Source organism: Salmo trutta, chromosome 18, assembly GCF_901001165.1.
Source record: "Salmo trutta chromosome 18, fSalTru1.1, whole genome shotgun sequence".
Lineage (NCBI taxonomy): Eukaryota > Metazoa > Chordata > Actinopteri > Salmoniformes > Salmonidae > Salmo > Salmo trutta.
Window position 1 is genome coordinate 31,463,582 of NC_042974.1, and position 21,627 is coordinate 31,485,208.

Here is a 21,627-nt window from a genome sequence, read left to right on the forward strand (position 1 = left end):
CGGGTGTCCTGACTCTCTGAGGTCATTAAAGATCCCATTGCACTTATCGTAAGAGTAGGGGTGTTAACCCCGGTGTCCTGGCTAAATTCCCAATCTGGCACTCATACCATCACGGCCACCTAATCATCCCCAGCTTACAATTGGCTCATTCATCCCCCTCCTCTCCCCTGTAACTATTCCCCAGGTCGTTGCTGTAAATGAGAATGTGTTCTCAGTCAACTTACCTGGTTAAATAACGGTAAAATAAAAAATAAATAAAAATAAAAGATTGGGCCTTAGAGATAAAGATCAGACACTACAATTCCCAGCTGCTTTTGCAACATACCGCCTTATTCAGGGTAGAAGTGATGTAGAGTCTCTCCTGTTCTGAGATCCGCAGGTGTGTGCTTGGAGTGTTACTGACAAGGAGAGCCCACAGGATGAACCATACAATCCCCACAATACCTAAACACACACAGTCAAATAATGCACTAATGGTCAAACTGTACGTTTCTCTGGATAAGAGCATCTGCTGAATGACTAAAATGTAAACACACACACGGACGGACAAGCTTTTCTTGTGACATGGACTTAAATTCCCCCCAATCATATTTCCCACCAAGTGTTTTCCCCTTTATGTTCCCTAAAAAGGGAATGCATCAAGGAAACCGTGTCTGTATTCATTGTAAGCATGAACAAAGACAAAACTGTACAAAGCCGACACTACGGAAAACCTGTGTGAAATGGGTCAAATGCTGAAACGTTCAGTTTCACATCTTCTCTGTTTCAAACTCTCTGCCGGCCTTACCAAATATATAAAAGACCCAGGTCCAGTCGAGGTAGAAGCAGATCTGACCAGACAGGGGAAGGGCGACCACTGTACCCAGCTGAGCACCTGGACAGAGGAGTTTTTTTTATTAAGTTGCCATGTGAAGAAAATCACATCAACTTAAAAGGTGCAATATGCAGGAATCGCGCTGCCATTTCCTGGTTGCTAAGATTCTAATGGTTCGCCTAATTTCAGTTTATGTGACAAAACAAGTAGTGTAGAGAATCATTGTACCATCAAAACCGCTGTGAAATATCTTTTCAATAACCAAAAATATTGTATTGTCAGCTGGTGTACAAAACAAAAAGTAAAAGATGCAAAAACGAAACTTATATTCTGACCACACCACTCATGTCGCATGCGTGAGCGTTGCAAAATAAATGTACACATACGTTAGTCAATCATTGCACCCACACTGCTCATGAGCGTCTGCGTAGCCAGGCGCTAAAATTGAACTTGGTTCTATTTGTGACGCTTTACGCTCTGCAAGTCCCGCCTCTCCCATCTCCTCATTGGTTTATAAGAGCATATACCCACGTGGGTCATTGAAAGATGAACTGAGGTCCACACTCCAGTCCAGTTGGTGGTGGTAATGCTCCTTAAAGTTGGTTGCCAACTGCCATATAAAGTCCAAAGAAGAAGAAGAAGAAGAAGACTGAAGGAGGAGAGATTACTAGAATCTAACTTTTATCTGTGAATTAATTGTCAGAGTAGAGGACCTTGTGCATTTCAGTTAAAATAACAACCCAATGTTTATATCCCAAGACAAATTAGCTAGCAACAGCAAGCTAGCTTGCTAAATTGCCATGAATGTTTAATGCTTTTCGACCTGTCCCCGAATAAATATAGTTGATATTTCAATATTTCAATTGTCCTGATCACGTCTGGTGTGGGTGGACAAAATCAACATGCGCGCGATGGTGCACGTACGAGCGTTCTGGTCAGCCTCCTTTGGGCGCCTTGTCTTCCAGTTCTCTGCTGCCAATTACTGGAACGAAATGCAAAAATCACTGAAGCTGGAGACTCATATCTCCCTCACTAACTTTAAGCACCAGCTGTCAGAGCAGCTCACAGATCACTGCACCTGTATATAGCCCATCTGTAAATAGCCCATCCAACTACCTCATCCCCATACTGTTATTTATTTTGCTCCTTTGCACCCCAGTATCCCTACTTGCACACTCATCTTCTGCACATCTATCATGCCAGTGTTTAATTGCTATATTGTAATTATTTCGCCACTATGGCCTATTTATTGCCTTTACCTCCCTTATCCTACCTCATTTGCACACACTGTATATAGACTTTTTCTGTTGTATTATTGACTGTGCTTGTTTATTCCATGTGCAACTCTGTGTTGTTGTTTGTGTCGCACTGCTTTGCTTTATGTTGGCCAGGTCGCAGTTGTAAATGAGAACTTGTTCTCATCTAGCCTACCTGGTTAAATAAAGGTGAAAAAAAATAAAAATAAATGTTAAGCACACACATAACAGATCTACCGCTTCTTAGACTTGCTTTCAATGAGAATGACAGATCTATAATTCACATTTCTATGTGAATTTGGTCAGGTCGCCCAAAAAGTTACATATTGTAACTTTAAGAAAAATAATATGCTACACATGCAAACATGAGTGAGTCCCCAGAATAAGAAATGTATGTGCAGGGTGGGTTAGGTGTGCAATACCAGTGTAAGCAATGGTGAGCAATCGGCTCCTCTCCATTGGTGGGGCCCAAGAAGCCCACATGGCGTGCATGGCGGGAAACGTCAGTCCCTGGTTGACAAAAATATCCCTGGGTTACGACTGGGCACAGACTCAGGACACACTGAGAAGTAATCAGATTAACATGGCAAAGGAACCACACATTTTAATATGTAATTAAGAGGTCATACAGATGCTATAGTGTGAGTTCTCATGAGTACTTAAGAGCTTATAGCAGTCTTGTGTGTGTATACACACACACACACACACAATACCTCTCCGATGCCCTCCAGCACTCTGACAGCGATGAGGTAACCTGCGCCCAGGTCGGCAGCCATGGGGGTGAGGAGGGTGAAGATTACAGTTCCCAGGATTCCTAGGCCCAGCAGCCATTTGGCCACATACCGTAAATTCCGGACTATAAACTGCAACTTTTTTCCCAAGCTTTGAACCTCGCGGCTTAAGCAATGACGCAGCTAATATATGGATTTTTCCCGCTTTCAAATTTTTTTTCTAAAAAAAAAACACATTCTGTGATGTGCTCAGTTTTTTGGCGCATGAAGCTTTCATTAGACCAATGAAATTGCCGAACGGGTTAAGGTCAAACAACTTTTTTGTTTACTGTTTAGATTAAATCGAGCGCTCTCAAACTTCCCATCATTCTGATTACGGTAGTCATTTTGTCACCCTCATCATGGCAAAGACACAGAGAAATGCATATGATGCAGCTTTCAAGTTGAAGGCGATTGATCTGGCTGTTGGAAAAGGAAATAGAGCTGTTGCACGGGAGCTTGGTCTTAATGAGTCGATGATAAGACGTTAGAAACAGCAGCGTGAGGAATTGACTCAGTGCAAAAAGACAACTAAAGCTTACTGCTAATTATTTTTTTTTTTGTTACAAGCCGTGTTTCGTTAAAGCCTATTTAATTTTGTTACAAGCCGTGTTTCGTTAAAGCCTATTTAATTTTGTTACAAGCCGTGTTTCGTTAAAGCCTATTTATTTTTGTTACAAGCCGTGTTTCGTTAAAGCCTGTGTAAAGTTCATTTGTTTCAATGTACCGGTAGGAACCTGCGGCTTATAGACATGTGCGGCTTATTTATGTTCAAAATATTATTTATTTTTTAATTCAGTGGGTGCGGCTTATATTCAGGTGTGCTTAATAGTCCGGAAATTACGGTACTTGCTTGCCAGGTAGCCCCCTGGGATCTGAGTCAGGATGTAGCTGAAGAAGAAGGAGCCCAGGATCCAGCCCTGGGTCTCAGAGTCCCAGTCGTACACACTGGCCTGGCAGACACACACACAAACACACAGACAATCCTTAGTCTGTCTGGCCAGAGCAAACAAGAGAGTCAACACAGATACGGTTGCTTATCATGTGGTGTTGTGATTAAGCGTCACAATCACAGTGAGGTGTGTAATGTGTGCAGTCATAGTGGTTGCAGTATTACATTATTTCTCACAATGTGGTTGTGTTTGGGGCAAGCAGTGCTGGGGCTGGTGATACTCACAGTGTGGTTGTGCTTGGGGCTGCCGCTGGCGTCTGTGTTGTTAAGCATGTCAACCATGGCAACGCTGAGGTTGACCCTAAGGGCATAAGCCACAAATAAACCATAACAGGAGAGCAGGGACAGACCGTACCTCGACGAGCAGCATGCAGGGGCTGAAGGAGAGAGGGAGGGGAGAGATAGAAGGAGAGAGTGGAGGGAGACCAGAGAAACAGAGAGAGTTGTAAGATGCTGTAACCCGTTGGAAATGGACCAGGCACAGTAAAATATCACAATAATCAATTATTATTAAAATATGCTGTATTGTCACATACACCTAATGTTGATCATAGAGGACAGCTCAGTGTTAGTATCTTTTTTCCTTCACAATATTCTACAGCAGCTCTCTTTTTTTAGTACCATTAACTATGGCTAAGAGCTGTCTATGAGACTGAAGGTTGTTATTGTTGAATCATGGCATCCTTTTATAACCCAAAGCATTCCTTCTAGAACAGAAGCTCATTTAATGCAACCTGACAACTATTCCTCCCATGACCACTATTCAGAATGAATATGACTGTGGGAATGAAATGGTGTCTCGTGTCTGTCTACTCTTTACCATGGGGGATCTAAACCAGGAACCTGAGGGTAAGATGAGACCTGCAACTCAGAGTGAAGGGGATGGCTCCCTGTTCATTTAAATTGTTAGACCTATAGGCTACCTCTCACAGTCAGTTCAGGGCCAGGTCTAAAATAAATATTTGACAGCTGAATATGGTAGTATTGGTAAATAGTGCACAGGCAACAAATGCATGGCAAACCAGTTAAAAAAAATGTGTTGTTTTAAAATAGACATGCAAGAATTGAAAATGACAGTTTGTTCTACAACCCATGGCACAAACAAACTGCTGGCCAGAAGAGATAGCAATACATGACACAGTGGAGAAATATTTAACAGTGATGGTAGGCCTACTAACAGTGGCACTGACTGACTACACAAAGCTGGCAGGGTGGTTGGTTAGCTAAAAGGTGAGACCGTATCCCCCATATTCCACTGCTGTTCATATGGTAGACTGCTTGTAGACCCTACCCGTTCATATGGTAGGCTGCTTGTAGACCCTACCCGTTCATATGGTAGGCTGCTTGTAGACCCTACCCCTGTTTGGGAAACACTGGATTAGGCTAAACCCGCCCCTAACACAATTATATCAAGACGACAACTTTATAAACAAACGGGGCGACGTCCAGACATTGACATACTAAGCCTAACATGATGACTATGACAAGTCAGATATCCATTTCCACAATACACTTGAGTTTATCACCATATGTAATATAGGCTAGTTCTTGAACTCAATATGCCTGTAAAGGACATTTTCTTTGTGCATCTTATCTTTGGTGTCATAAACAACCCTTGGTTCCTACCTATATCTGGTCAAGAGATGGGGGAGGGGAGCGGCCCTCCGGAGGAACATCTGTTAGAACGCCCCAGAATATGTTCCTTAAGTTAAGATAGGAGACAGAGCCAGTCACATGTAGGAACCTATCCAACGAATCATGTTGATGTAGGTTCAGATAGCAGTATATAAGGCTCTATGTAAGGAATTCGCTTTTGGGAGCGCACTTCAGACTGGTACTTATGCATCTAAGTTTAACTGTGACCTCTCCAGCTTGCTGACAATCGAGTGTGACACATTTAATATTTCCGCAACATGCCTAATCAATCAATATTGAACACTTTTCTGGGTTCTGCCCAGAAAAAAACTTGAATACCTTTTTACAGATTGACAAATTGCATGTGTAAAGGATGGTAGATTCCTTCTTGCTAGCTCCACTTTGCTACAGGAGAAGCGAAGCCCCAGTACGCTAATCAACCTTATTTTGTCGACATAAATTGATTTCTGGGGCTAACGGGAGGCGGAGTCAAGGAGGGGGAATGAACACATCCGACTTAAATTTAGCTTGTTTAATAATAATTCTGAGTTTTTTCCCCTATTCAGAGAAATCTGTTTTTGAAGTTGTTGGTTTTATGGCCCATCCTGCATCCTGATATTACCAGCTTCTGACCACTAGATGTTGCTGTTCCTGCAATTAGGTGATTCTTTTTCAAAGAGTCCCCCATTGTTATAGGAATAGTTCACCAAAATTACATATTGGTTGTCTAACCTTGTAAGTGGCCAGGTAAACAAAACCAAAGCATGGGTTGCTGTTATACCTGGTCCATAGACTGCTTACAGCAGGGGTTCTTAAACTTTTTCAGCCTGGGACCCAGATGAAAAATTCTGTGTTTTCCTGGGACCCAAGCTTAGGAAAATATGCAACTATATGTAAATATCAGTACATTGCCCTTATGCCTAAAAATACAAATGCAATATAGACAAAAACAAACAATGAAATACCCATAAATTTATTTTAAAGTTTATTTTTCCCAATTAAAAACACTCTTACATACCGGTCTAGGTTGGAACTGTTGCAGTTAAAATACAATAAATAATTTCATTCTAAACTGGTCTAATTGATCACATCACACAAACGTATAACAGAACACACACACAGGCTTTTTGATCGTGCAACCCTAATTAACAGTACAGATTTTTTTTTATCAGGCCTACTGTACATCTTACTGTAGATATTAGTGTTGATAGAAAGTTGCTGTTAAAATACAATACATATTATTTATTCTGAACTGGAATAAATTGATCGATCACATCACACAGATGTAGACCAGAAAATACACACACAGTCCTAATGAGAGGTGTATGGCTGGTTGAAGTTTTCAACAAGCATGTCTATTTTGGGCTCAGGTTTTGAAAGTGCAACACTGAGGTCATGATGACCTGCTGTAGATGAGCAACCCAGAACTGTGTGAGTGTGCTGCCATCCTGTTAGAATGTAACAGATTATTTTATTATAGGGAGAGCCCCCTAGTGGAGCTCTCTGGTACTTATAATCACTGCACGGAAACAGGAAGTAGTCGTTTCTGCACGCAGAGAAGCAGCTAAAAACAACGCTACGGTGCAGTTCTTTCAGTGCAGCCATTTCTTTTCACGCTTCAGTCTCGGAAAATATGTGTTTCTAAGTTCGATTGAAGCATATTGCTACTGATGATATTGTTATTGGTAGAATTGCTTACTTATCAATGTTAGTTGGTTGCATTTACTCACGCAAATGTCCTAGCCTTTCATGTATGCCGTCAGCTATATTAGTTTGCTCGTGCGTCATGTAAACGAATTGTAAAACATAATACTGTCGTTTTGCTACTGTTTCTAGTGTAATATGCTTTGTTATTGTACGGAGGTGTTTGCACATCAAAGTAATGAAAGGAGTTGGCTAGTTGTTACTCATAATTGGCTATCTGGTTTGGCATCATGCCAGATGCATGGTACCTTGGCACATGCTTTGTATTTATGCAACTTCAACTTGAATGTATAATGTACAGCTACAGTATGTCGATGTGAATTGATTACTAAAGTATATTATTGTTTCACAACAAACGCTTTCAATATATTCATTCATTCAAGAAAAGTCACGCCTTGGGATTTTATTGAAGACTCAGTTGTTAGCTATAGTTTTGAATGAGAACACAATTCCAGGCCAGAAAAGTGAGTATGTTTGCCTCAAAAAGCATCTTGCTTCAATCAGTTTATTCCAGTTCAGAATAAAATTCATTGTATTTTAACAGCAACAGTTCCAACCTAGACATGTTTTCAACAATCATTTCTACAGTAAGATGTACAGTAGAATTTTTCATCAGAGAAACTCACATCTACTATGAGAGAGAGTACTCCCTTATTTCTGCTTATCATCACCTGTTATAAAATGACAACAATGCCTTGCTAGTTTACTTTTCCACTTTCGAAGCACTGTTTCCTGAAGCATTCTGCCCTGTTCTGAAATAACTCCCCGGGTTTACCGTCGTGCTGTGGATGTTTGGTCAGGACGTGTCGTTTTATTCATTTGTTCGTTTTGAAAGACTCATTCATTACTAAGCACTTCCCCGCACAAAACACATTGTGGGCGCTCCTCGTTATTTCTCAAAGTTTGTATGAAGGGGACAGAATGTCATCACTGTATTTGTGTGTCATGACAATTGAGCTCAGTCAGTGTCCAGCATGAATCCATTTCATGACAGCGGTGAGTGGGAATGACAAGTCAGTGGTTAACAGGGCATCGTCTGCTGTTGAATGACAGCGATGCAGCGTGTGGGTCGATGAGTGATCTTCAGGAAAACTTCCTAAAAAAGATCCGGGAAACCGCAAAGCACACGCGTCTTCCTCTCCCACTGGCGCAGCTGCAACACTAATCTTGGCATAAGACCAAGGTCTGAAAACATCTGACAAACTTCGATTTCGAGAGTGAACTTTGACTTGAAAAGTTTCTTAACTAGCCCTAGCCGATGGTGATGGAAATGAGTTCCACAACCCGTGACACAATGAATCAATAAACAGTTGGTAATGGTAGTGAAAAAGACAAGACATCTTGTAGTGGAGCAAGGTTCAGCAGTGAATCTTTCTAGATGGCATGACAATTCCATAAGGAGTTGGCAAGAGAGCAAAAACATACTGGGACCCAGGTAGGTGCTTTTAGCAACGTGGGTGTATTTACAAACACTTGCGTTGCATTTGATTGTATCGGGTACTAAATGGGTTTGTATTATTAAACAGACTTGCCAAATGTGGGTCTATTGTAGACCCACTTCATCTCTGCTGCTTACCTCATGTCAATATAAAAGTCCACTACAAGTTAGTCCTTTTTTGTCCACATATAGCATACATGTAGGACTTTAATTTTGACAAGAAGTAAGCAGAGAGGAAGTGGGTCTACAGCAGGCCCACATTTGGAAAGTCTGTTTAATAATAAGATCCTTTAGATATTTTGTGTGAAATTCCCCCGTCATAATGACCAACTGTCCTGCCCATCGTCACAGTAAGTTGCAATGGACTTGTATTTTACGTCTAGCTTCCCACGGACTGTTTTTGTGCAACCCAATTGAAAGCAACACTAGTGTATGTAAATACACCCGTGTTGCTAAAATAAAATATTGCCACATTGCTAACATCACCTACCACCAGGCTACTTCATCAAAGCCTTGGGTAAGAAACGTTTGGAGGCACCTATGTAGCCTCGCAGGGGAGTGTCCCACTAGCCATGCCAATAATAAATGTCAATAATAGTAAATGGACATGGGCTGACCAAATAATCAGTCGATCCAAAAGGCCTTAATAAACAGCTACAGTGCATTCGGAAAGTATTCCGACCCCTTGACTTTTTCCACTTTGTTACGTTACAACCTTATTCTAAAATTGAATAAATAGCTATTTTTCCCCCTCATCAATCTACAGGATGGGGAGCGTCGCTGCACAGCTATTTTCAGATCTCTCCAGAGATGTTCGATCGGGTTCAAGTCCGGGCTCTGGCTGGGCCACTCAAGGACATTCAGAGACTTGTCCCGAAGCCACTCCTGCATTGTCTTGGCTGTGTGCTTAGGGTTGTTGTCCTGTTGGAAGGTGAACCTTCGCCCCAGTCTGAGGTCCTGAGCTCTATGGAGCAGGTTTTCTTCAAGGATCTCTCTGTACTTTGCTCTATTTAATCTTTCCCTCGATCCTGACTAGTCTCCCAGTCCCTGCTGCTGAAAAACATCCCCACGGCATGATGCTGCCACCCCCATGCTTCACTGTACAGATGGTGACAGGTTTTCTCCAGACGTGACACTTGGCATTCAGGCCAAAGAGTTCAATCTTGGTTTCATCAGACCAGAGAATCTTGTTTCTCATTGTCTGAGAGTCCTTTAGGTGACTTTTGTGAAACTCAAAGTGGGCTGTAATGTGCCTTTTACCGAGGAGTGGCTTCCGTCTGGCTACTCTACCATAAAGGCCTGATTGGTGGAGTGCTGCAAAGATGGTTGTCCTTCTGGAAGGTTCTCCCATCTCCACAGAGGAACTCTGGAGCTCTGTCAGAGTGACCATTGGGTTCTTGGTCTCCTCCCTGACTAAGGCCCTTCTCCCACGATTGCTCAGTTTGGCCGGGCGGCCAGCTCTAGGTTGTTCCAAACTTCTTCCATTTAAGAATGATGGAGGCCACTGTGTTCTTGGGGGCCGTCAATGCTGCAGAAATGTTTTGTTACCCTTTTCCAGATCTGAGCCTCGACACAATCCTGTCTTGGCGCTCTACGGACAATTCCTCCGACCTCATGGCTTGGTCTTTGCTCTGACATGCACTGTCAACTGTGGGACCTTACATAGAAAGGTGTGTGCCTTTCCGAATCATGTCCCATAAATTGAATTTACCACAGGTGGACTCCAATCAAGTTGTAGAAACATCAAGGATGATTAATGGAAACAGGATGCAGCTGAGTTCTACTTTGAGTCTCATTGCAAAGGGTTTGAATACTTTTTTCGTTTCCAATAAATGTACAAACATTTTTAAAAACCTGTTCGCACTTTGTCATTATGGGGTATTGTGTGTAGATTGAAAAGTAAATAATTTAATCCATTTTAGAATAAAGCTGTAACAAAATGTGGAAAAAGTCAAGGTCTGAACAGTGCCGGTTCTAGACCATTTCAACGGGGGGGGGGCCAAGCTGGGGCCAGTTGTACTGTTAGAGGGGCCAGTTACATTAGACATTGTTGTCATATCGTTTTCTTCACTGCATTGCAGGCATTAGCAGGCAAAATACCATGTTCATAATCATTAGTGTTCCTTGTTGCCACTGTCTAATAACGGATGTAAAAAAAGAACGATAACACATTTTTGCTATGTAAAAGTTATTTCATACTCCACATTTAGGGGGGCCACAAGGGGGTCCAAAATTGTTGTCACAGGGGCACTGCCCCCCCCCCACGTTTTGTATCGAAAACATGAGTTTCTATTGGACAAATGCAGGTAGGTCCCTTCCCATTTTGTTCCATTTGTTTCAAAGTGACTATACCCCTAGTACAGCAGGACACACCATTTTGGAATGTTCAGATAAAAGTATGTTATGTAGAAAAAAACATGCCTCTCCAACATGTAAAACAAGTAATTATTTTAGCTCAATTTATAGCATTTCTATCTGCAATGTTCGACAACTGGACGTGGCGCAGATTCCCGTATTTATTTTTGCGCATTTGGGTATGCTTTCTTCCCGTCAGCTGACTTTTGTCAACGAAGGGTTTGACAGAGCAACAGAGGCATTCGTTGACTAACGTTACACACAGAATTTATCTGAGTAAATGTTTTGAAATTAGCTAGAAGCATAGTAGTGGGAAGTAGTTTGGGGTGTGGGGGGGTACGGGTACAAAAAGTGATCTGCCTGCTACATCGGTCCGCCAATAGAGGAACAGTAAAGGTCCTGCCCTCACAAAAAAAAAGTCAGTTTTGAAACTGCAGTAACTGCAGTCGACTAGTATTTTGGACACGGTAATTGCAACATTCTGCAGTTATACTGCACTCTAACTACAGTTATACTACAGTGTACTGCAGTTATACTACAGCCTGACAGTATTTTTTTTGCAAGAGTGAGCTACTTGTGAAAAAATTATTGAATAGTTTATTTTAATAAATGTTTTATATGAAAAACTTAATTCCGATTTTTCAGGGGGTGCCAGTGTGAAATTGGGTCAAGAAAAAGGCCTAGAATGCTCACTGTCCATCACAAAAGTTGCACTGTCACTTAATTAACATATGCTTTGGATAAGTGATCTGTACGCACGAACAAAACGGAGGTATTTGGACATAAATATGGATTATTTCGAACAAAAACAACATTTCTTGTGGAAGTAGCAGTCCTGGGAGTGCATTCTGACGAAGATCAGCAAAGGTAAGACAATATTTCTAATACTATTTCTGAGTTTACATTGCCCCGAACTTGGCGGGTGTCTGTATAGCTTGCTGTGATGGCGAGCTATGTACTCAGAATATTGAAAAATGTGCTTTCTCCGTAAAGCTATTTTAAAATCTGACAGCGGTTGCATCCAGGAGTAGTCTATCTATAATTCTTTAAATAATTGTTATATATTTTGTCAACGTTTATGATGAGTATTTTTGTAAATTGATGTGCACATTCACCGGAGGTTTTGGTGGGAATACATTTTCTGAACATCATGCGCCAATGTAAAATGCTGTTTTTGGATATAAATATGAACTTTATTGAACAAAACATACATGTATTGTGTAACAATGTCCTAGGAGTGTCATCTGATGAAGATCGTGAAAGGTTAGTGCTTCATTTAGCTGTGTTTTGGGTTTTATTGACACATGTCCTTGCTTGGAAAATGGCTGTGTGATTATTTTTGTCAATGTACTCTCCTGACATAATCTAATGTTTTGCTTTCGCTGTAAAGCCTTTTTGAAATCGGACAATGTGGTTACATCAAGGAGAAGGTTATCTTTAATATGGTGTAAAATAGTTGTATGTTTGAGAAAGTTGAATTATGACATTTTGTTCTTTTGAATTTGCCGCCCTGATATTTCACTGGCTGTGTCCTGCAGGTGGGATGCTAGCGTCCCACGTAGCCCATAGAAGTTAAGAGGGAGGACTTTTTTTTAAGCGCATGGCCTTATTTCTATTACAGCATTTTGGATGACTCATTCATATTCCATTCACACAGCTCAATGTAACATTTCTAGGTTTAGTCTACAACATGATACTCAAATTTTCCCTATACCCATCATGAGGTTGCTACAACAAAGCCTACGCATGAAAGTTTACAACGTAGGTGCACAGGTCGAGAGAAATTAGAGTAATCAAGGTGACAATCACACATTCATTACCGCCTTGCACATTCTTTCCTGCATCTCGATGATCTACACTGCGTGCACAAATATTAGGCAAATTGTATTCCTCGGGATTAATTTTATTGTTGAACAAACACAATGCTCTCAGTCAATCCAAAATGTTATTGAACCTCAAACCTGAATGTTTAACAAAGGAAAAGTGAGTTGTGTGTTTCTCAGGGAAATATATGGTGTGCACAATTATTAGGCAACTATTAGTGTGCACAATTATTAGGCAACTAAATTACAAAAATCATTTCTCTCAACTCACTTGTTTCTTCTCAATTTTTAGAGTAAGTGTAACAGATAAGTAACACAAAATGACAATTATATAACATTTTTGGCCTTTCAAAAATATTCAGTGACCAATATAGCCACCCTTATTTTCAATAACTGCCATGAGCCTTCCATCCATGGAGTCTGTCAGTTTCTTGATCTGTTCACAATCAATTTTCGCTGAAGCAGCAACCACAGCCTCCCAAATGCTGTTCAAAAAGGTGTATTGTCTTCCATCACTGTAAATCTCACGTTTGAGAAGGGCCCACAAGTTCTCAATAGGATTTAAGTCAGGTGAGGAAGGGGGCCAGGTCATTATTCAGGCATCTTTGAGGCCCTTGCTGGCTAGCCAAGCAGTGGAGTACTTGGATGCATGTGATGGAGCATTGTCCTGCATAAAGATGATGGCCTTCTAGAATGCTGAGGACTTCTTCCTGTACCACTGTTTGACGAAAGAATCTTCCAGAAACTGGCAGTTGGTTTGGGTGTTGAGTTTCAGTCCATCTTCAACCCGAAAAGGTCCAACTACCTCATCCTCAATGATAGCAGCCCATACCAGTACCTTCACCTTGCTGGCACCTGACTCAAAGTGGTGCCCTGTGTCCATTACTGATCCAGCCATGGGCCCATCCATTTGGTCCATCAAGAGTCACTTTCATTTCATCTGTCCATAAAACCTTCTATCTTCAGGTATTTCTTTGCCCAATCTTGACGCTTCAACTTGTGAATCTTATTCAGTGGTGGTCTTGTTTCAGTCTTCTTGACCTTGGCCATGTCTCTGAGCACTTGACACCTTGTACTTCGGAACACTCCAGGTAGGTTGCAGTTCTGGAATACGGTGGCACTGGAGGATAATGGGTTCCTGCAAGTTTGATGTTTAATTCTTCTCAAGTCTTTTGCAGTTAATTTGCGCCTTTTCTTCCCCATGCGTTTTTTTGCGCCCCAGTTGACTATTCGCAACAAAACGTTTGAATGTCCGGTGGTCACACCTCAATAGTTTAGCTATTTAAAGAGTGTTGCATCTGTCTGAAAGGTATTTTACATTTTTGGCTTTTCAGTATCAGTTAAATTTCTTTTTTGGCCCATTTTACCAGAGGTAATGAGGCTGCCTAATAATTATGCACACCTTGATATAAGGTGTTATTCACTTTCGCCACCCCCTCCCTCATTTCACAAATACATATCACCTGAAAATGATTAAATCCAATAAGCATTCAAGTTTATATGGTTTGGAGTTCAAAAATGTGAATAGAAGTAATGATAAGATCAGAATACTCACTTGCCTAATAATTGTGCACGCAGTGTAGGTTGTAATCATTAGGCCAACAGTTGCAAACAAGAGTTTCTATTGGACAAGTTCAGGTATGTTTATCCCAGTTGCGTTCCGTTTGCTTCTGTTTAAAAAAAAAAGTAAAAAAAATCGGTAGGGCTGCCGTCTTATCGTCTCTTAACCAACCATGCTATTTTAGAAAAGAGCTTCTGGACATCAGAACTGGGATTACTCACCTCTGTTTGAATGGTGTCTGTTTGAATGGTGTCTGTGAGTATAACAGAACTCGTTTGGCAGGCCAAAACCTGAGAGGATTCCAAACAGGAAGTGCCCTCTCTGACCATTTCTTGGCCTTTCTTTGTCATCTCTATCCAAAACAGGGGATCTCTGCTGTAACGTGACATTTTCTAACGTTCCCATAGGCTCTCAGAAGGCGCCAGAACGTTGAATGATGACTTTGCAGGCCATGGCTGAAAAACAGTAGCGCATTTGGTAAGTGGTCGATCTGAGAACAATGAGACTGACGCACACGTGCACGAGACGACTCCATGTTTAGATTTTCAGTCTTTGAACGAAAACAACGACTCCCGGTCGGAATATTATCGCTTTTTTACGAGAAAAATCGCATAAAAATTGATTTTTAACAGCGTTTGACATGCTTCAAAGTACGGTAATGGAATATTTTGATTTTTTTTGTCACGAAACGCGCCGGGCGCGTTACCCTTCGGATAGTGTCTTGAACGCACAACAAAACACCGCTATTTGGATATAACTATGGATTATTTGGAACCAAACCAACATTTGTTATTGAAGTAGAAGTCCTGGGAGTGCATTCCGATGAAGAACAGCAAAGGTAATCCAATTTTTCTTATAGTAAATCTGAGTTTGGTGAGTACCAAACTTGGTGGGTGTCAAAATAGCTAGCCCGTGATGGCGAGATATCTACTCAGAATATTGCAAAATGTGCTTTCACCGAAAAGCTATTTTAAAATCGGACACCGCGATTACATAAAGGAGTTCTGTATCTATAATTATTAAAATAATTGTTATGTTTGTTGTGAACGTTTATCGTGAGTAATTTTGTAAATTCACCGGAAGTGTTCGGTGGGAATGCTAGTTCTGAACGTCACATGCTAATGTAAAAAGCTGTTTTTTGATATAAATATGAACTTGATTGAACAAAACATGCATGTATTGTATAACATAATGTCCTAGGAGTGTCATCTGATGAAGATCATCAAAGGTTAGTGCTGCATTTAGCTGTGGTTTTGGTTTTTGTGACATTATATGCTAGCTTGAAAAATGGGTGTCTGATTATTTCTGGCTGGGTACTCTGCTGACATAATCTAATGTTTTGCTTTCGCTGTAAAGCCTTTCTGAAATCGGACAGTGTGGTTAGATAAAGGAGAGTCTTGTCTTTAAAATGGTGTAAAATAGTCATATGTTTGAAAAATTGAAGTTTTCGGATTTTCGAGGAGTTTGTATTTCGCGCCACGCCCATCATTGGATATTGGAGCAGGTGTTCCGCTAGCGGAACGTCTAGATGTAAGATTAAACACTGTTTCCCATGCTTGTTCAATGAACCATAAACAATTAACCTCTCTGGGGTATGTGGGACGCTAGCATCCCACCCAATCTATTCAACAGCCAGTGAAATAGCAGGGCGGCAAATTCAAAACAACAAAAATCTCATAATTAAAATTTCTCAAACATACACTTCTTGTTAATCCAACCACATTGTACGATTTCAAAAAGGCTTTACGGCGAAAGCATAACATTAGATTATGTTAGGACAGCACCTAAACAAGAAAAACCACACAGCCATTTTCCAAGCAAGGAGAGGCGTCACAAAAACCAGAAATACAGCTAAAATTAATCACTAACCTTTGATGATCTTCATCAGATGGCACTCATAGGACTTCATGTTACACAATACATGTATGTTTTGCTCGATAAAGTTCATATTTATATCCAACAACCCCATTTTACATTGGCGTGTAATGTTCAGAAATGTTTTGCCTCCCAAAACTTCCGGTGAATGAGCACATCAATTTACAGAAATACTTATCATAAACATTGATAAAATATTGAACAGTTATTGAAAGAATTATAGATATACTTCTTCTTAATGCAACCGCTGTGTCAGATTTTTAAAAAACTTTACAGCGAAAGCACACTTTGCAATAATCTGAGTACAGCGTTCAGACACGAAATCAAACCCGCCATTTTGTGGAGTCAACAAAACTCAGAAATAATATAAATATTCACTTACCTTTGATGATCTTTGTCGGAATGCACTCCCAGGAATCCCAGTTCCCCAATAAATGTTTATTTGTTTCGATAAAGTCCATATATATGTCCAAATACCTCCTTTTTGTTTGCGCGTTTAGTCCACTACTCCAAATGCAGGAAGAGCGCACAAAATGTCACGACGAAAAGTCAAAAAAAGTTCTATTTACGTTCGTAGAAACATGTCAAACGACGTATAGCATCAATCTTTAGGATGTTTTTTTATCATAAATCTTCAGTAATATTCCAACCGGACAATTCCAATATCTTCAAAAAAGAAAAGGAACACAGCTAACTCCCACGTGAGTGTGCGCCACTGAGCTCATGCCATTTTCTCACTCATCTACTTCCAGGAGCTCTTATTCTCTCCCTATTCACAGTAGAAGCATGAACCAACGTTCTAAAGACTGTTGACATCTAGTGGAAGCCTTAGGAAGTGCAAAATGAACCCTAAGTGACTGTATAGGCAATCACTTGAAAAACAACAAACCTCAGATTTCCACTTCCTGGTTGGATTTTTCTCAGGTTTTTGCCTGCGATATGAGTTCTGTTATACTCACCGACATCATTCAAACAGTTTCAGAAACTTCAGAGAGTTTTCTATCCAAATCCACTAATAACATGCATATCCTACCTTCTGAGCCTGAGTAGCAGGCAGTTTACTACGGGCACACCTTTCATCCGGACGTCAAAATACTGCCCCTTACCCTAGAGAAGTTAATGAACATGCACCTGTGGAACAGCTTATAGACGGTAGGCAATTGAAGTCACAGTTATGAAAACTTAGGACACTAAAAAGAGGCCTTTCTACAAACACTAAAAGAAAGATGCCCAGGGGTCCCTGCTCATCTGCGTGAACGTGCTTTAGGCATGCTGCAAGGAGGCATGAGGACTGCAGATATGGCCAGAGCAATAAATTGCAATTTCCGTACAGTGAGACGCCTAAGACAGCGCTACAAGGAGAGAGGACAGACAGCCGATCATCCTCGCAGCAGCAGACCACGTGTAACACCTGCACAGGATCGGTACATTCGAACATCACACATGCGGGACAGGTACAGGATGGCAACAACAACTGCCCGAGTTACACCCGGAATGCACATCAGTGCTCAGACTGTCCGCAATAGGCTGAGAGAGGCTGGACTGAGGGCTTGAAGGCATGTTATAAGGCGGGTCCTCACCAGACATCACCAGCAACAACATCGCCTATGGGCACAAACCCACCGTCGCTGGACCAGACAGGACTGGCAAAAAGTGCTCTTCACTGACAAGTCGAAGTTTTATCTCACCAGGGGTGATGGTCGGATTCGCGTTTATCGTCGAAGGAATGAGCGTTACACCGAGGCCTGTACTCTGGAGCAGGATCGATTTGGAGGTGGAGGGTCCGTCATGGTCTGGGGCGGTGTGTCACAGCATCATCGGACTGAGCTTGTTGTCATTGGCAATCTCAACACTGTGTGTTACAGGGAAGACATCCTCCTCCCTCATGTGGTACCCTTCCTGCAGGCTCATCCTGACATGATCCTCCAGCATGACAATGCCACCAGCCATACTGCTCGTTCTGTGCGTGATTTCCTGCAAGACAGGAATGTCAGTGTTCTGCCATGGCCAGCGAAGAGCCCGGATCTCAATCCCATTGAGCATGTCTGCTAACTGTTGGATCGGAGGGTGAGGGCCAGGGCCATTTCCCCCCAGAAATGTCCGGGAACATGCAGATGCCTTGGTGGAAGTGTGGGGTAACATCTCACAGTAAGAACTGGCAAATCTGGTGCAGTCCATGAGGAGGAGATGCACTGCAGTACTTAATGCAGCTGGTGGCCACACCAGATACTGACTGTTATTTTTGATTTTGACCCCCCCTTTGTTCAGGGACACATTATTCCATTTCTGTTAGTCACATGTCTGTGGAACTTGTTCAGTTTATGTCTCAGTTGTTGAATCTTATGTTCATACACATATTTACACATGTAAAGTTTGCTGAAAATAAATGCAGTTGACAGTGAGAGGAAGTTTTTTTTTTGCTGAGTGTGTGTGTGTGTGTGTGTGTGTGTGTGTGTGTGTGTGTGTGTGTATATATATATATATATAATAAGTCCCACCAAGTTAACTACTTCAAAATGGTGAAACTGGCTTTTGGACACTAGAATCCTCTATTTTTATGATCAGATCAAAACTTTAGGGGTGAATTTGGTTGAGGTCATTCATTTCAATCAAAGAATGGGGGAAATCATCAAAAAAATAAATTACTTAAAAAGATAGACTCAGCGGAGATCGAGATGAGTGAGATGCAACACTTTGCTCTCACAGCGACAGTTTCTGCACGTGTGCACAGGTTTGCGCCAAGCTGTTCACAGCGTGGTAGCCAGGCACCAAAATAGCACAGAAGTTGAGCATCGCGAGTCAACACTTTTAGTTGTTGCGGCAATTGACCCACTATGCTGTTTATGCATCTACATCCTATCGCAGTCTACCTTTTAAATTACTTTTTTCTAATAGTTTGAAATGGAATGGATCAAAGCCTATTGGCTTGAAACTGATGCTGACCCTAAAGGACCCAGCCAGCATTATAACTACACCTTTCTGTTGAATCAGTCTTACTGAAAACTTGTCGGAGTAGAAACTACAGTTCACACAGAACAGACTGTTTCCACTGCGTGAGGGTGTACTGTTCACACACACAACGGACTGATGGTAATTAGTCATGACCAAAATGTATTGAGTGCAAAATAATATCATTCAATGATGCATAGGAACATGTCTTGTTGATCTGGGACAACTGCAATATGACAGACATGGAAAAAAGCCATATGTGAAAAATCCCAGCACAGATGCATATAAATACTAACATTTGTATCATCTAAAATATCTTGTTAGAGTAGCAATTGTATTACAGTACATCTATTAAAAAAAGGATAACACCTATAAAAAGTCCAAATAGTTTAATATATTTCAACTAACATAAGCTACATAGTTTTTCTAACAATAATGCTACTGCTTAACAACCATGCTCTGGCTACTCACAACCTTCTCTCAATCACATTTCCCCATTTCACTTTTTTTGTTGTCTCTCTTTCAGCACCAGCAATGCCCATGTTTACATTTCATAATGTAAACATTAAAGTACTGATATAATAGAATACAATGTTAACATTATGTGTTAAGTTAAAGAACAGACTGTGGCTCAGTTGGTAGAGCATGGTGTTTGCAATGGTGTTTGCAACGCCAGGGTTGTGGGTTCGATTCCCACGGGGGGCCAGTATGAGAAAAAAAAAATGTATGAAATGAATTGAAATGTATGCATTCACTACTGTAAGTCGCTCTGGATAAGAGCGTCTGCTAAATGACTCAAATGTAAATGTAAATTAATGAGTCAGTTCTACTTCTCTCCTTTCCCTTCTCTTTCCATCTTTTAAATCTGCACCCTCTCATACCCAACACTAAAAATCTTACCAGTCAAGAGTCTCAGACCAGTTTGAGAATCGACACACCAAATTTCACAAGGCAACTTAGGCCTACTTTTAATATTTGTCAGTAGTACAATATTTCATGACCTTGTCGGCGATTTGACGCTGGTACCGTAGACCAAGCCAGTCAATCACATATCTTCTGATCACACCAATTATTACAGGAGGGATGACCTCGATTAACTAAGTATTAGCTATGAGGGAAGTACAGTATCATATCTCCTGGATAATCATAAAAACATGAAGTTCATAATTTCATCACTGGCAGACATGCCTGCTCCTAACATTTTACTTTAACAAAGAAAAGCAATGCTATAATATAGAAATTCCATAAAAACACACAATGCAGTTTACCAGCAACTGCAACAAGTAATTCATAATAGAAGTATCACCCAGATATATTTTCTGTAAAGACTTGAAGGCTATTTTCTGCCTGAAGAGGAACATTTTCGGTCTGAAGAAAATGTTAATGGACTGAACGAGTACATCACTAGATGGGAACCAAAGCAGATAAAAGTGAACCCTATCCACCGATCTGAGATCAGCTTTCCATTTACTTAATCCTATGCTTCACCACTAGGAGTGACAAACCAAAAACTGACCCTGAATCTGCACTTTGACACTTTTGGAATTGAACTGTCTGGCTGTGTCTGTAACAAGACTATTTCAAAACCTTTATCCATCTTTTATGAGAGTTGCATTTGCCCTCACGTGTGCTCCTCGTGTGCCATGTCCCAAAAGTTCAAAAATAGAGCTGCAAAATAACCATCTGTCGCATTTCCTTCCCTCTTCCTCTCCTTTCCTCGTGTACTCAGACAAAGCTTTACGGTGAGGATTCCCTGCAAGACCGAAGAATCACCAAAAGGGGAAGTTTTTGGGGGGCTAAGCTCAGCATGATGCAGCTTAACCCAGTTAGGCCCAGTTCAGCCTAGCTCAGCCCAGTTACACACAGTTCAGACCAGTTTTGTTGGGGTACAGTAAGAATGATGGTAGTCCAGATGGGGGTTTCAACTCTCCAGCCCTGTAGTCTCAGATGGATATGGAGTTGCCATTGTGCTGGTTGGGGGGTAGACTGAGGCTGAGACTGGAACTGAGACCCAGGTTGAGGTTGGGCTGGGGGTCAGAAGGGGTAAAGGCCACACCATTAAGGTTGGGCTCAGATTCTTTGGTAAGTGTGATGTCATTGAGGTTGGACTGGGGTTCAAACGAGGTCGCGGCCAGGTCATTGAGGTTAGCCACCCGACAGAAGACGAAGTGAAAAGGTGCAGCCTGGGGTCGACTGTGGAGCTCAGCTTTGATCTTCTGGGGGTGTGTGTCGGGGGCTAGCTGCTGGCATGAGCCCTCAGTGAGCAGGATTAGGGCGTAATTCTCAGGGTCGGGAACTTTAAACTTGTAGGCGCAGATCTGGCAGATTTCTTCAGTGGTGGCATAGGGCTGCACCTGCAGAGTTTTGGCTGTGCAACCGCTGTCCAGCTCCTGGATTGCTACCCGCAGGTAGTTCTGAGAAAATGTTGAAAGATACGGTTGTTTAGCAGATGCATTTATTCAGGGACAGAGTTAAGCATCCAGTGTGTGTGTGTG

The 21,627-nt window shown here is 41.5% G+C and overlaps 1 protein-coding gene and 1 long non-coding RNA gene across 4 annotated transcripts in view; both read right to left on the reverse strand.

Moving 5' to 3' along the window:
* Positions 1-3,634: 3,634 nt before the first annotated feature.
* Positions 3,635-4,121, reverse strand: LOC115153195 (uncharacterized). Its single transcript, XR_003867655.1, has 2 exons — positions 4,018-4,121; positions 3,635-3,793 (listed from the first exon to the last, which is right to left on the reverse strand). It is a non-coding gene; the product is annotated as an uncharacterized LOC115153195 (long non-coding RNA).
* A 15,204-nt stretch (positions 4,122-19,325) lies between these two features.
* LOC115153196 (ras and Rab interactor 2) overlaps positions 19,326-21,627 on the reverse strand; it is a 49,774-nt gene continuing 47,472 nt past the window's right edge. For all 3 annotated transcript variants that reach the window (XM_029698387.1, XM_029698388.1, XM_029698389.1), the window contains one exon: positions 19,326-21,546. In XM_029698387.1, coding sequence (XP_029554247.1) covers positions 21,076-21,546 — 471 coding nt within the window. In that variant the 3' untranslated portion in view covers positions 19,326-21,075. The remainder of the gene's footprint in view (positions 21,547-21,627) is intronic.